At 43.2% G+C, this 15,589-nt stretch overlaps 1 protein-coding gene across 1 annotated transcript in view; it reads right to left on the reverse strand.

The window, feature by feature from the left end:
* Window positions 1-15,589, reverse strand: part of SLC22A23 (solute carrier family 22 member 23) — a 579,898-nt gene that overhangs the window by 94,477 nt on the left and 469,832 nt on the right. Inside the window, exon 6 of the mRNA XM_085607175.1 lies at window positions 2,042-2,144. Within this exon, the coding sequence (XP_085463301.1) occupies window positions 2,042-2,144 (103 nt within the window). The remainder of the gene's footprint in view (window positions 1-2,041; window positions 2,145-15,589) is intronic.

Below are 15,589 nucleotides of genomic sequence, written 5' to 3' on the forward strand. Positions count from 1 at the left end.
TCACATTCAATTCTTTTTCACTCATATATTCATTTTATAAAGAAAACAACCAATTTTTGCTACATTTTCTTCAGCGGCGGCAAAGCCAGTTCGGCTAGCTTTAATATGATGAACAGCATTTGCTTGCATAATGCAAACAAAGGTTTGTAAATATATGCGTGTAAATTTGTTGGCACATTAAACCAAGATCATTTGACTTTGCCAAAGCTTGTTCTAGTAGTGCCCTCTGGTGTGACAAAATTGCTTCCATTAGGCAACATACGGCAATGTCAAGTGTGCCAAATTAGACTGGAGCATCTAGTTGTCAGTGCCTCCTCCGAGGAGGCAACTCCAAATTTGGCATGCCAACGCTCCCCAACTTAAAGCATCTGGTAAGAGTTTCCAGGCTATCCTTACTGTTTTGGGGCCCTGGGTCCAATAGCGTGGATCACAATCTTGCTGAAGAATTTCCTTCACACTCAGACAGAACGTAAATGGTTAGGATCAGCTTACAAATTAGTCATTAGCATTTCCTGAAATGTATTGTCCCCCTGAAACTAAAATCCTATGAATGAGCACGAGGGGGCAAACGTACATGGAACCCATATGACATAAATGTACATGGAACACACATGGACTCAAATAGTTGGTCAAGATCAGGACATGGTGTTCTGTGAAGAAAATAAGTACAATCTCCTTAGCTGAGGAACACTGACTGACTAAACTCTACTGGTGTTGAGCAGGCGAGATCTGGACACGGAAGAGTCTGCACCAGGATTATAAGTTATTATTTTAGTATTTGCAGAAGCCCTCCGATCTCCTCATGCAGCCACAGAACTTCCATCAGCCTGGAGAAGGAGAGTCTGGGGCCCACGAGCATCAAAATTGTGCCCAACCAGAGAGCTAGTTATGCTTAATTCACAAACTATAATCAGGGCTAGCTCCTCCATTTGAGTGGAGGAGTGACGCCCCACAAGCCCCAGAGCTGAAAAATAAAACGGTAATAAAGTTTATTTAATACCATTTTACTTTTCAGAAACCCGTCCTAAACTAACGGTCAGGACGGGGCAGGCCGTAGCAGGGAGATGTGCACCTTAAAATGCACATGTCCCTTTGGCCGGCCATCTTGGGATTGCCAGCCAGACATGGGCATTTTAAAGTTCTCTAACTTAACTGTCTAAGACAGCTAGGTTAGAGAAAGCGCCAGCCTCCAGGGCTCTTAGGAGCGCTGGAAGATCCTGCTCTATCCAATCCTGGTACTGCTTTCATGCTGTGAAAGCAGCGCCAGGATTAGGTAGTGCAGCATCTTGCATCAGGAACTTCCTGAAGACACCCGAGGGAGGAGGACGTCGCGCTGTGAAGAAAGGAAGGTAACTTTATTTTATTATTCTTTTTTTTGTGTGCCCCTGCATCCTCACCCTTGGTACATGCCAGCTGCCACTGACTAAGTTCTGTTTGCAATGTGCAACATCCTCATTCCGAGTTTGGAGGAATTAACAGGTGCAAAAAACATTTGTGCATGGTATAGTCTGAATTGTTGCACCTGATTACAACATCTAAGCTAATTCATGGTCAATATGTGCTGCCATTTTTGGGGGTGGTGTTGTGCACAAACCTGCATTTCTTGCAGTTTCGCCTGCACAGTTTCTTCTGGCTGTCTAGGTCCTGAAAAGAAATGCCTTTGAAAAACCTGTGAGTAAATTCAAATTCCATTCATCTTACAAAGGATGCAACTTGCCAAATCAATCAAGAAAAGAAAGCTCCATGTCTTTGACTTCACGCACCCTTGAGAATGAGGTACTAAGAGTTTTCAGAAATTGCTGCCAACCAACCATACCATTTCGAGACACTTAGGGGGCAGCCCAGAAAAGTAAGCTAGAGTGATGACCTAGAAAGAGCAGATGTATGCATGTAGTCCAACACTGTATCATTTATAAACAAGCTGATAAGAAGCATAAGACTATTCTTATAGTGGAAATTCCAATAACACACAGGACATTCAACCTTCAAACCCAGAAACACTACAAAAATGCTAATGCACAACCAGGAATATCACACTTACGAGTTTATACACAGGACTACGATGTTCTTCCACAGGTTCCTGGTCCCCACAACCTTCACAATGCAGACCCTCTTCGGCTTTCTCATTAGCTCCTTATCCAATTCTAAAAAGAGGAAAAGAGTGTTAACTTCTTGGTAGACCATTGGGATATTCCTCAGCCTTGCAATGAGCAGACAAATCCTATTTAGGTTCTAATCTCATGGGAGAGATTGAGGAATGACCTCAATTCCCCATCAATGATCACACATGGAAGGGATAAATTGTCCCCTGAATTTTGTTGCCACTGACATGTGATATGACCTATTTATCTATGTAAACATATGGTCTCTTTAAATACAACAAATGCAAAGCGTATTAAAAACAAGATTTCATGCACACAAATTCATGATCAACATGGCCATGCACCGTTTGTATCTCAACATCTATAGAGTAGATTCTAGTGTGCTCATTAAATATAATATTGGCAAACAATTATGAAACTGATAATGTGATGAGAACATTTTAGAACTATTGCCAGAGGTGATACAGCAGATCCGGAAGCAGCACACTTGGCTGAGACGCAGGATTAGGAATCAAAATATGTTTTGAATCTTCGTTTCATTTGTCAAACGGGTATCATTTGGATGAGACGTTGTATCATTTTGTCGAGTACACAAACATTGCTTCTGTCTATACCAGCCTCACTAGCCTTGTTCCAGAATCAGGCCACCACCACTATCTGAAACCAATAAAAAGTGTCTTCACTGTAACAGTATACAACATGAAAGAGAAATTCTTTCATTTCTTTAGGAGCATTGAACTTTTGAGACCACTGGACGTCAGTGAGGGGCCAGTGTGTGAATCTAGACTCCAGGCCAAAGTGTTCTCTTTTGCAGCAGCTTGATAAGATCAACTCCCGATCCTCTCCAGCAAAAATAAATCGGCTTCTCTTGCATGGAATTCAGAATAGGTGGGATTTCTGCAGGATTTAATCAACCATGAGGCCCACAAAGAATGATACATTTTATATGTCTGTGGATTTAATCTGAAGGAACCAACATATATGTAGTGGTGGAAATAAACTGGGCAACTTTTTGCAGGAGGTCTTCCTTTTAGGACCAATCAAAAAGAAGAATTTTTTCATCAGTTGGATGTAGAAAGCAAATACTCACCTGCCCTCTGGTTTGGAAACTATAGGTGCGATTCTGCTCTGGTCTCAAATACTCATGGAGCGCGGTATGGTGCTTTATTTTACTCCTGTATTGTCATGCATTGTTTTAAAGCGTAACACATGGTTTGGGATTTATTTCATCTTCCTATTTGGCCCATTCTTCCCCCAGACGAGGCGCTGAAGTGCTTTGCGGACGGGTAGCGTACTACCCCGTGAGTGTACCCCTACTGGCATGGCTGGGTGTGAAGGATTGTTCCCAGGGAGAGGCCGGATCCCCGTGTGACACAGAAGGAACACATGCATAAGTAATCTGCACACTCGTGCATGAATAGCTTTCAGAGTGCAGCTGTATTTCAAGTGTTACAAAAGGGCAGGCAGTGGATCTACAGTAATATTGCAATTCTGTTAAGAGGTCCACGATTCTTGGAATAAAGATGAAAAATTAACTCTTTTCAGTGTCATGGGAATAATATCGATGCCCCATGCAGTGAAACCCGACACATTATGATCATAGGTGGCCCAACAAGCAACATTCCATGGTCTTACAGCCCTCTGCATGGACAGCGCTCTGAAACCCAAATGGGTTCAATCCGTGCTACATAAAAAGACTATGAATAAAATAAAATACCTCGAATTAGGAGGTCTGTTATGGAAGACGCAGATGTGTTGGGATTTGTCGGGTCTGTTGGAGTGCGGGTGTGCATTATGTTGACAAAGTGCATGGCACAAAGCACTTCAAATCTGCGAGAAAGGGCCAAGATGGAAAATAAAGTGTTAATGTTTCAAGCACAGCTGGAAGCACTTAGCTGTGCAAGCGCCCTGGCTGTCATTACAATGCCTGCCAAAGTCCCAGTAGGATTCCTCTCTCTTTTTTCAATCATCTCGGATTGGTTAATTTCGGTTTGCATGAGGATGACTAATATTTATTTAGGAAATTTTCCTAAATGACTTAATTTCCAGAATAATTTGAACAAACAGAGGCTTCAATGGTTTTAAACTGATGCCAGTTTTACCCAGACCAAGCAGGGACAGTCTTTACTGCATGCCATTTTCTCAGAGGCCCCCAACAATCATTGACAATTCTATAGATGCCCAATCCCTACCCAGAGACCTCACCGGTCAGCCTTTGTTCGTCACTGTGTAATTATAAGCAGGCATTTTTCATTGGTTTATGGTAACTTGCAGGGATATTTTTGGGTAGAACTATTGACAGGCAGTCAGTAGGCTGACACCCACTGATGACGCACCGTTTCATGGTTAGACCTAATGATCTGAGGTATCTCCAGTTCTACTGATGATTACAGAGTCTGGTTACTTACTGCGATTAGGGCGCAAGCACATATGGGCAAAATAACACACAAGACCCACTGTACAACAGCGATCATTACTAGGAACCACTGTATGTGAAGGGTGAAATTAGCATGCAGTAAGAAATACTCGTAATTTATAGTCAACTTGCATTTATACACAATCCCAGTGCTTAATTTGTAACAGAATGAGTGTTGGTGCCCAATGCTGTGCTAAGAAGTCCGCGTCCAGCATTATTAAATATGGCACAGTTAATACCAAAACTGCACAGTCCTCAATCCACCTCATGCCTCTCTAAGCCTCCACCAGGCACTCCCTGCCCCCTTATCTCACTCTTGCAGGTTACTGTTTTCTCCTTCTGAGACTGTTATACATCTTTCTCTTCCCATTCATTCTCATTTATGTGCTTTTCCCTCTCTTACTCTCTGGAACGTCTGATAACGATTAATAAGTGCCAGGCCCCAAAAATGAGACGTCCCCCCCCCCCCCCCAAATGATGCACTGCAAATTCCCCTTTCTGTTGCATGGAATTCTCTGGAACCATTTTTAGATCCCAGTTACAAGCAGTTAGCGGTCTACAGGCCAGACTTATTGATATATCTATATAGCATTAGATAGATATATATATAGGGTTGGATACATTGTTATTCCTGCCCCTGCCCGGTGGATACTTGAAATTGGGGGCTAGAACGTCAAAGGGGACCCGAGGAAGCCCTGGGATTGAATACCCATTACGATTTTAACATTTGGCTCAACCACGTTTTGTCCTGCAATTCGCCAAATCCATACGGGCACAACAACTATAATCCTCACGTAGCACTTACCAGGAACAGTGAATTCTGGGACTTGCGGTTCCGATGAGCAGCAATGAAGTGCACGAGCACATGATCTGAGGTGGAGCGTGTTCCCACCAATGGGAAAGCTGCAGGACAATTCAAAAACGAGGTTGGGACAGCATCCTTAATGAGCGGCATCTGACGAAGGCCAAGATGGCCGAAATGCATTATGCCCTGCTATTCCATTAAAGAGCTTCCAACAGGATTCCCCAAGTGGCCTCTGCTTCTTCAATCTGGAGGAGTTCTTTTGGGATGTTATACGCGTCAGCCAGAGACGCGGTACAGAGGCCCCGTTCTACAAGCTGGCCTGAGCATCACTGGTTCTGCATCCGCAGTCATTTTTGGCATCCAAGGTATTGGAATGGTTCAGGCCCGCCTCACAAGACAAGCAAAGCAAGGGCGGCTGCGGCGCAGTTTGTGACTTCACGAAGGGTTGGATACATTGTTATTCCTGCCCCTGCCCGGTGGATACTTGAAATTGGGGGCTAGAACGTCAAAGGGGACCCGAGGAAGCCCTGGGATTGAATACCCATTAAGATTTTAACATTTGGCTCAACTACGTTTTGTCCTGCAATTCGCCAAATCCATACGGGCACAACAACTATAATCCTCACGTAGCACTTACCAGGAACAGTGAATTCTGGGACTTGCGGTTCCGATGAGCAGCAATGAAGTGCACGAGCACATGATCTGAGGTGGAGCGTGTTCCCACCAATGGGAAAGCTGCAGGACAATTCAAAAACGAGGTTGGGACAGCATCCTTAATGAGCGGCATCTGACGAAGGCCAAGATGGCCGAAATGCATTATGCCCTGCTATTCCATTAAAGAGCTTCCAACAGGATTCCCCGTGTGGCCTCTGCTTCTTCAGTCTGGAGGAGTTCTTTTGGGATATATATATAATTTTTTTTTGGATCAGCCCCTTGCTCATCATTGGATGGCTTTATTATCTATTTCAGTTGTCTTCTCTTCATTCAGTGGCTTTTCTCCTAATCCCTCTGTTGGTCTCGCCCAGGAGCATTTCAGTCTCCCAGTGCTTTTAATGCATGAGGCATGAGTTGTATCCTTTCATGGCACATTTCAGGGACTATTTACTCTTCAGCCGTCCATGTGACTGAAGGTGTTTTTTTCCCCCATCTTTTCCACCTTATTGCACTCTCCGCTCTTTTCCTTCCCAACAGAGACGCAACCCATTAACGGAGAGAAAGGGCGGCATGCTATATTCTGTGCCAGAGGCAAGGTATAGGCCGAACGGCTCTCACGAAGGAGGAAACCCACTGTCCTCTTTGGGCCACAATGGATCAGAGGGCTAGGGTGTCTACTGACTCCAGCAAGGTGAGCTGAAGAGCAGTGCTGGTATGATTGTGAAGTCCCCTCAGAAAATGTGTCCCGCCTTCAGTCCTTGTTGCTTCTGTGTAAAGACTTTGCTCAAGATTATTTGCTCACCTAATGTCTTCTTGTTTCCCTTCCCAAAACCAACAACTTGGAGGCCCTCGAAGACTGATGCAAGTTCGATATTCCACATGTTCCATTCTGCCTGCTGCTTTCTAAGACGATTGTAAAGGCATTAATATATTTTACGATTTCTGAGATGTTTCAGTGCGCCAACGACTAGTGCAGAATTCGCCCTGGACATCTCCGACCCAAGTTGTTTAGATCTAAGCACCACTCTGGATTATTCAGCCTTAATGTTCATTAAACATTCCAAGGCTGGTGGTGCTGTTGGTCAGGTTCTCCTTTTTGGTTGATCTTCCAAAATTGTATATTGTGGAGAGCTTACGATGCATAAGTTACAAAGTTCTTTTAGTTACCAACTGATGCACATGCGCCTCATGTGCAACGTTAAAAAGCAAGCATTGGCAAAGCCAATAGGTTTTGCATATGTGAAATCTATTGGCTTTGACAATGTTTTTTAGACATGTTGCGCAACCACGCGGGCTACTGTGAAACTTGCTTAAAGTTAAGGGAAAAAAGCGCTATGACACGGCCAGCATTGACAGCATCATAGCGCATTTTTTCTTTAAGCCATATTGGACAGCATCTTGCACTGCTGTGCAATATGTCAAAAAAAGATCAAGGGGGAAAGCTACACGAGGGAGCTGCGGGGGAGGAGGGAAGGAGCAACAACAATGTACAGCTGGAGGGGGAAAAGCAGCACCAGGGATGTGAGGGGGAGGCAGAAGCATTAACAATGGACAGCGTGAAGAGGGCGGGGGAAAAATCATGAGGGAGGTGCGGGGGGAGGAAGAAAGGAGGACCAACAGTGGGAGTAGGCAGTGGTTGATCAGCAACACGAAGGAAGAGTGGTGAGGAGGGAGAGAGAGCAGCACCACAACGGACAGCAGGAGAAGGATGGGAGGGCAGGCAACATGAGGGAGGGGCAGTTGAGGGAGACTGACTGCAGACACATGCACTCTTCATGGCACAAAGTAAAAAAAAAAAAAAAAAAAGTACCGGTAGGAGACTGCAGCCAGTGGAAGAACACTGGCTGAAAACAGGGAGCTGTACTAGATCCATGCTTCACGGCAGAGAACACTGAAGCCCCGGGAGGAGGCAGGAAGAGAAAGAGAATCTGAACAAGAGAAGCTGGCCAACCAGAATCAAGGAAATGAGAGTGACATGGAAGTCCCCCAATGATAAGTATAAGGCTGGCTTTAACCCCATTTTGAGCTTTTTAAAAAAAAAAAGTTTTCCTACCTGGATATCCTAAATATTTCACCCAAAAAGCGCAGAATGCACTTTGAGAGTAACTTCCTTCATCACCATCATTGCTACTTCTTCAGCATCTGTAGGATTAGCCCACACCTCCCATCCTGCTCAGCCAAGAGCCTTATTACAGAATCTACAACCTGCCCCAGTCCATCTGTACTCTCTACTCCTACCGGATAAAGCTGGTGCTGTGCTCCCGGGACAGTAGTCTTCATGAGAAAACACAACATTGTGACTTTATGCCTCACAGAGAACATCAACATATGTGCACTGACCTGCTCCCCATTTACACCTGCTCTTGACACACACAAGCGTACAAGTATATCCTGAAAGACAGTGTGCATACAAACCTTTTATGACTGGTGTATTCTTGTGAGTTGCTGGTGTTCACAACCTTTTACAGCAGGGTCCACCATGAAATTGCCCCAAACCTCGCCCCCATGAGCAAATAAGTACACAAAAAATCCACCATACTAGTAGATATTGTGTGAGCCCAATCCCATTTATGTGGCAAAATCCAACCATTCCTGATTCGCAGAGTTATGCATAGGTTTTTGCACCCTAAATGTAGTTATAATTATATGCGCATGTAAGTAGCACACAGTTGCACGCATGGCATTGTACATGGGACTTAGAACAAATCGGCCTTTGCAACCATGAACCTAGCTGAGGGACAGCACAGTTTGTCCCAGCATGCTGTATATTCATCTCAGACACACATGCTGGTACACAGCTCTCATTTCATCAAAGGCACTTGTTCTGCTCTGTCGGAACTGGTTAACAACTGTAATTGGAAATCTTGCCTTAATTGCACAAGGTTTTAATAGAGTTTAGGTCCGTGAAACCATCGAGAAAAGATATAAGGTGATCAGATCGGTGAACTCCTTGGGAAGCTTTGTGATGAATTTCAGGCAGATGTAAGAAAAACTGCTCAACAGCAATACATTGCACTTAATTTCCTCAACTCTTAAAAGAAATGTATCCAACCCTTCCTCCTAGCGTGATGGAAACTTACGGTGAAATTTAAATACAAGTTGTTTTCTGAATTTTTAAAGAAGAGGAGAAAAAAAGATTGTCAAACGAGTCAATTTAATTTGATTACTTAATAGAATCATGGGACGTTTGCAGTGCTTAATTTGAAATATAATAACTAAACAATTAAGTGCAGGGGCCCGACGTTTTATAGGTCGAGCCAGGGCAGCGTATGCTCTGCGAGGCATGCTGTATGCGGGTATGGACTTAAAGATCCTCCCACTCTCTGCCCATATTTTTCATTGGCTTCTGTCTTTGTTCTTTGTAAACTGTGACTTTTCATTGGCCAATAGGCTTAATAGTCTCTCCTTCGTACCGCCTGGTCTCATTTTTTAACCTCCCATCAGGACAGCCACGTTACATGTGTTGTTACTCAGTAGGCTTTAATTACAGTCTCCGAGCACTATTTGGTTAAACGGTTTTCTCCTGCCTGCTGTTTCAGGCAGGACACACTCTCCCCCAACACTTTATTTTTTCATAGCATGCCACGCCACTCTGATACAGTGGTGACTTTCCCTTTAGTTTGTTCTTTGCGGCCCAAAAGCGGCAGCGTGTCTTTTTTTCTTAATTTTTGTTCACTTTTTTTTTTGTTTACAAGCGCCCCATACCGCGCTTTCACTTTCTTGTTGTCGTCGCCACTTTCTTTAGATGAGCTGGGTCTAAAGAAAGGGGTGCGGCCACCATTAACGTGAAAAAGCTGCAAGGGGAGCTTTTCCAAAAATAGCATTTGCAATGCAATAGGTCTCGCATTTTCAAGAGTTTAAACTATTGGCATTGTCATTTACAATGCCAATAGCTCAAACACTCATAAATGCGGACCTACTGCATTGCAAATGCTTGTTCTTAGGACGCTGCCGAATGCTGGGACTGGTGAATACCATGGCTGCTGAATCTTGATTCCACCTCCTCAGCCTAAACTTCCTGTTTTGTTTTTTTATCTCTTACAAGTTTCTTTATTATCCTTATTTTCTTCCTTTGTCATTGGTTTCCTATATTTCTATTCCTCCTTTTGTTTTTTTTTCTGCATTTTACTATACTGCTGTAGGTCAAAGTTTGATAATGAAAAATAAGACCTGGCACAAAATAAGCCTAAGCAGTTTGCACCCACAGAATCCTGAGGCGACATATTAACACAAGCACACGTACACTCTAAACTGAAGTTTATGGAATCTCAACATCTTCTGCCTATTCAGCCAGGCAGAAAAGGAGCCTCTTAGCAAATATCTTATGTACTGGTCATTAAAGAGCTTTCAGCCTGTGGTTGAAATGATCTGCGTTTCCCCCTTTTTCAGTCTCGGCAGAAAAGACCTGTTGTTTCCAATATATAACATATACTTAGAGCGGACTTTGGGTTAGACCTTACTCATGATTGGATGTCGTTGTATATCTCAGGGGTCTGTTCTTCCTTTTCTACTTATTCTTGTGTTTGCCACAAACAGATGTATTGCAGACTCCGTGTTCTGGTTGGATAATTTGCATCTTCTGCTACTAACTCAAAGGGACTCTTTCTTTTGCATTCAGCACTTAGAGAGGGAATGCTTTTCCTTGTAATCTCCCTGCTTGTTCCTGCCCTGCCCCATATGCGCTCTTTACTTCCATTCACTGATCGACGATATTCCTTACCCGTCTGTCTAGCCATTCAACTTCCGGTTTTAAACTTTTTTTTGCATTTTTATTTTTTGCAATGACACGCTGTTTCACTTTAAATTTATCGTTCTGAAATGTCGACCAGCTAATTTAGAATGTTCATGCTCTACTTGAGGTACTTGGTGAGCAATAGAGACTTGAGGTCTCGTTTTAAACAGGAGAAGGAGGGGTTGCAGCATAGTTCTTTAGGGAGTAAGTTCCAGATTTATGGGGCGTTTCCTGAGAAAAATCTTGTCTGGGATTCCTTTTTTATAGTGTAGGGGGTATGAGGAGGAGCGCATTGGCGCTTCTCAGAACCCGGTTTTCCCCTTCTCGCAGTAATTTAGAATCTAGATATTTGGGGGTGCAGAGTGGAGAGCTTTGTGGGTGATACATGCAGTTTTGTGGATGCACCTTCCTTCGATGGGAAGCCAAGAGAGACTTTTGAGAGCTGGGGAGATGTGGTCAAAGCGTTTGGTTCCTGTGATGAGTCTGGCAGCCGCATTGAGGATTGAGGTTAATGGCTGGAGGTGGCATTTGGGGTTCCTGTTATGGTGGTATTTCTGTAGTTCAGTTTCGAGAGGACTAGAGATTGAACCACTGTTTTAAAGTCTTCAGGTGGGATAAACGGTTTGATTTTTTTTAGATGCTTTAGCGTGTAGAATGCACCTCTGGCAGTGTTTTTGGTGTGATCATTCATTGATAGGTTTGCATCTAGGGTGATACGTAGGGATTTAGCAGATTTGGATAGTGAGATAGGGTTGTTTAGTGAATCCAAGTTTTTGAGCCATTCAGGGATGGGTAGTGGATTGTTCTTTGGGGAGATGAGTAGGAGTTCAGTCTTGTTAGGATTTAGTTTCAGGTGATTTGTCAAAAGCCAGGTTTGAATCTTGGTTAGTATAGCATTAAGATGGTGTACATCGCTGAGGGATTTTATTCTGTAATAGAGTTGAGTGTTGTCTGCATATAGGTGATATTTGATACCCGCTTGGTTTAGGATGGCTGTGAGGGGTTCCATAAAGAGATTGAATAGGGCTGGTGAGAGCATGGAATATTCAGGTACTCCTTGAGTTACTGGTGCGGGGTCCGAGAAACATCTGTCCATTTTGATTTGTTGGCCTTTGATGTTGAAGATATGATGTGAACCTTGGACCTTGCCATTGATACCATTGCGTGTCTCCAGTAAGGCCAGGCCACTGAGAGGTCAAGTAGTATTAAGAGGCAAGAGTCACCTTCATCCAGGGCCTTGTGCATGTAGTCTGTTATATGGAGTATAGCCGTTTCGGTGCTGCAGCCTTTCCTGAAACCCGACTGGAAGGTGTCCTGGAGGTTTAATTTTTCTATGTGTTGATTACGTTGAAGTAGGATGCATTTCTGTAGTATTTTGGAATGGAAAGGGAAATTGGTGATGGGTCAGAGATTGTTGAGATCATTTGAGTCGGCTCCGGGTACTTTTAGTATGGGGGTGACTTGTCCGAGTTGAAGGGAGCCTGGAACAAGTCCTGAAGATAGAGAGGCATTTATGATTTGGTCCATATTGGGGAGATGATCTGGTTGAGTTGCTGAACAAGGTTGAGGGGAGGGGGTCTGCAAAGTGGGACGTGGGTTTGAGTTTGGCAATCATTTTGAACATTTCATCATCTGTCAAGAATTTAAAATCAGACCAATTAGCGTTATTCTTTGGTTGAAGTGGTTCGGTGTTGGTGGAGTCTGTGGGTTGGGTTGTGCAGGAGATCTTAGGACAAGGCGCAATCAATTTTGGCTATTTTGTTAGTGAAGAAGTTAGCTATAGTTTGACATTGTTCAGTGGTGGGTAGTGGTTCTTGTTGGGAAGTAAGCGTGGTTTGTTGTTTTATTATACTGAAGAGTTCCTTGGGTCGTTTTTTTGATCGGTCGAGTGGATTACGAGAGAAAGTTGCTTTTTCCTTGAAAATGTGTTTCTTATAGGAGAGTCGCTTGGCTCTTAAAAGTACGAGGTTGGTCATTGAGGGGTTCTGTCTCCATAACCTTTCGGTCTGTCTCAGTAGTCTTCTTTCCTTGTTTAGATCTAGACTGAACCAGGATCTGGATTGTATTTTTCTCGATCCCTTTAGCTGGAGTGGTGCAACCTGGTTAAGAGCATCGGTTATCGATGAGTTGTAGTGGGCAGTAAGTTCGTCAACGGTTTGGGGGAGGGGATGTGACTGTAAATTGTCTTTGATCCTGTACTCTAGTTCCAAAGGCGGCACACGTTTGATGTTTCTAGCCCAGTGTAAGGGTTTGCAGGATGTTGCCGGGATGCCTATGCGCTGTAGGTTGAAGAGAATTAGATGGTGGTCCGACCAGTCTGTCGGCAAGATGGGTCGAATGGAAACAAGTTTATCTTTGGTAATGATTGCATCCAGGATTAAACCTTTTTTGTGGGTTGGTTCATTACGGAGTTGCTTGAGGTCATTTATTTCTAGGAGGTTATTCAGGTTGGATATTGTAGGGTCATTTGTGTTGTTCCAGTGTAGGTTAAAGTCTCCCAGGAGAACGCTGTTGGAGTCGGTGAGAGTTGGGTTATTAGATCAGTAAATTCTTCAATGTAGGGTGTGCGGATACCTGGTGGGTGATAAATTATGTGAAATTTGATGGTTGAGTTGTCCTTCGTTTTGGTTTCTAATCCAAGGTATTCGAGGATGGTGTAGTTCATGGCCTCAAGGTGGTTACGTTGTATTTCCTTTTTGTGGATAACCGACAGTTCACCCCCCTTTTGGCCTATTAGGTCATGTGTGAATGCCATTGCAAAAAGCATTGGCAAAGCCCACAGCTTGGCCTTCTTTATGCAGCAGTTATTATTTGGCTTTGCCAATACTTGCTAAGAATGACTGTCAGATTACTCGATTCCAATCATAAAAACGATTAGTACAGAAACAGCTATAAATATGTGGATTAAGGGACAGCCATCAACTAGGAAATGTGCACAGTAACATGTTTGAGAGCCCATCCAACCCGAGGCTTTAGAGCAGTGATGGCCAAAGTACAGCCCGGGGGCCGCCTGCGGCCATCCTGACCTTCACATTCGCCCCCAGGTAAGCAGCAGCACTGGGCTGCTATTTACTTCAGTGAGCACTAACATTCAGCAAGATGTTAAATAAATGGTGAAGGTTTTATTTACAAGCTAACTGAACTTAAGTAAAATATTCTAATGAAGTATCCTGCAACATTTACCACCCACAATGCCCCACTCCCATTCTGCTATCACCACCGGCTCACCACAGACAACACTTTGCGGCCTCTCTGAAAACGTTTGAGAGTTACTACGCTTTAGAGGATTCCAGGAGTCAATTTAACACCACTTCTGATAAGTGCCATGCTTAATATAGTATTGGACAATTCGGTGACAAACTAAGATTAAATGACTGTACTTCCACATAAAGTCTCACCGTTGTCACATGAAGCATCACTCACATTTATCACTTATCAGCCTACTCTCCATGCCCCATTAACAACTAGTTTCCAAAGTTTATTCTGTTTTTTTTTCTTTCTCACAAACCACAGTTATTTACTTTTATCAGTTTTGTAAGGAGCGTTTCGTTTTGTACGTGTGTTTTACTTGTACAAGTTAAATATCTTCAGAAAGGTTTTTCTTCCCCGAAAAGATGGTTTAAATTAGAGATTGAAATTGCATCTCTATCTTTATTTAGTACATTTGTTTGTGCAATACTTTTCAATGGGAAGTTCAGATTCAATAAAGGATTCTTCTTTACTTCAAAATCAAATATATTCAACCATAACATTATAAATCCATATTTTCACTCAGATTCATATTTAAATCTTTCTAAAAGATAACAAGTGTGTCCCCGAAGAGTTAGAATATTAGTGAGGGGTGCAGAGAGGGATCTCACGAACCGGAAAGAAACATTATTTTACAGTAGTATATATCACCGAGACTATGTTTTGCAAAGAGCTGGCTAACCGAGTGGTTGGTCCTCACGCTGCAGATGAGGAGATTGAGATTGGTGAATTATACGTTTCTGGAAAACTGGAAAAATGACAAAGATGTCGGAGGTTCAGGTACTTCTAGTCACTATGACTGGACAGAAACCTCCCATTGCACCATTAGTATCTAGGGACCGCCTAGTGGTTTCATACACTGGCGCTGCTTGTGTTAACAATGGACTTCTTTTTGCAGACCCAGAGGAACCTTTAGGAGCAGTGAGCATTTTGGCAACTGAAGTACTATGGCATGTGCCATCATTCACCTGAACCATTCCTGAGCTGATCTGGGGATTGGACCTGCTAGACTGGTAAACTGGGGCGGGTGGAGAAACGCCCATCCATGGACTCTGGAGTCCTTGGAGCCCTTATTTGAACATTTGCAGACATAGCTAACGGAGAAGGTTTTCATGTTCTTTGAAGGCATTTATAAGCATGCACCACTACAGTAAAGTAAAAAATATACATTTTTTCCATGACAGCTTTGAAGGCATTTAGTCAGACAAAAAATAGTTGGCAACTTACCGGACAAACCATGCCTGCCTTACCTACCAAGTACTGGCCTGTGCAAATATAAATTATCACCAATACTGTTTACATACATCTGATAAACTGCCACGCCCACTAGAATGATGGAAGAGCATGTTTATTAAATGTATGTAAGAAGTTGGAAGGGACATGCCTGAGTCACGAGAGAAGAAAGCCTTTACTGCTTTACAGCACAGATCCCAATATGTTTGTTTTCATTCTCCAGAGCAACCAGTTACAGGAAGTGTTGTAGGAAATGTAGAAGACACAGATGTGTTTGAGAAGATAGTGCCAGTGTTGAAAATACATTTAGGAAAGAGTGCACAAAGGCTGCACTTTGAGAGCATAAGTTACATTCATTTAGTTAAAGACATGTAAAAAAAAAAAAAGAAATAGGATCA

The sequence above is a fragment of the Triturus cristatus genome, chromosome 5_2 (genome assembly GCF_964204655.1).
Source record: "Triturus cristatus chromosome 5_2, aTriCri1.1, whole genome shotgun sequence".
Taxonomy (NCBI): Eukaryota; Metazoa; Chordata; class Amphibia; order Caudata; family Salamandridae; genus Triturus; species Triturus cristatus.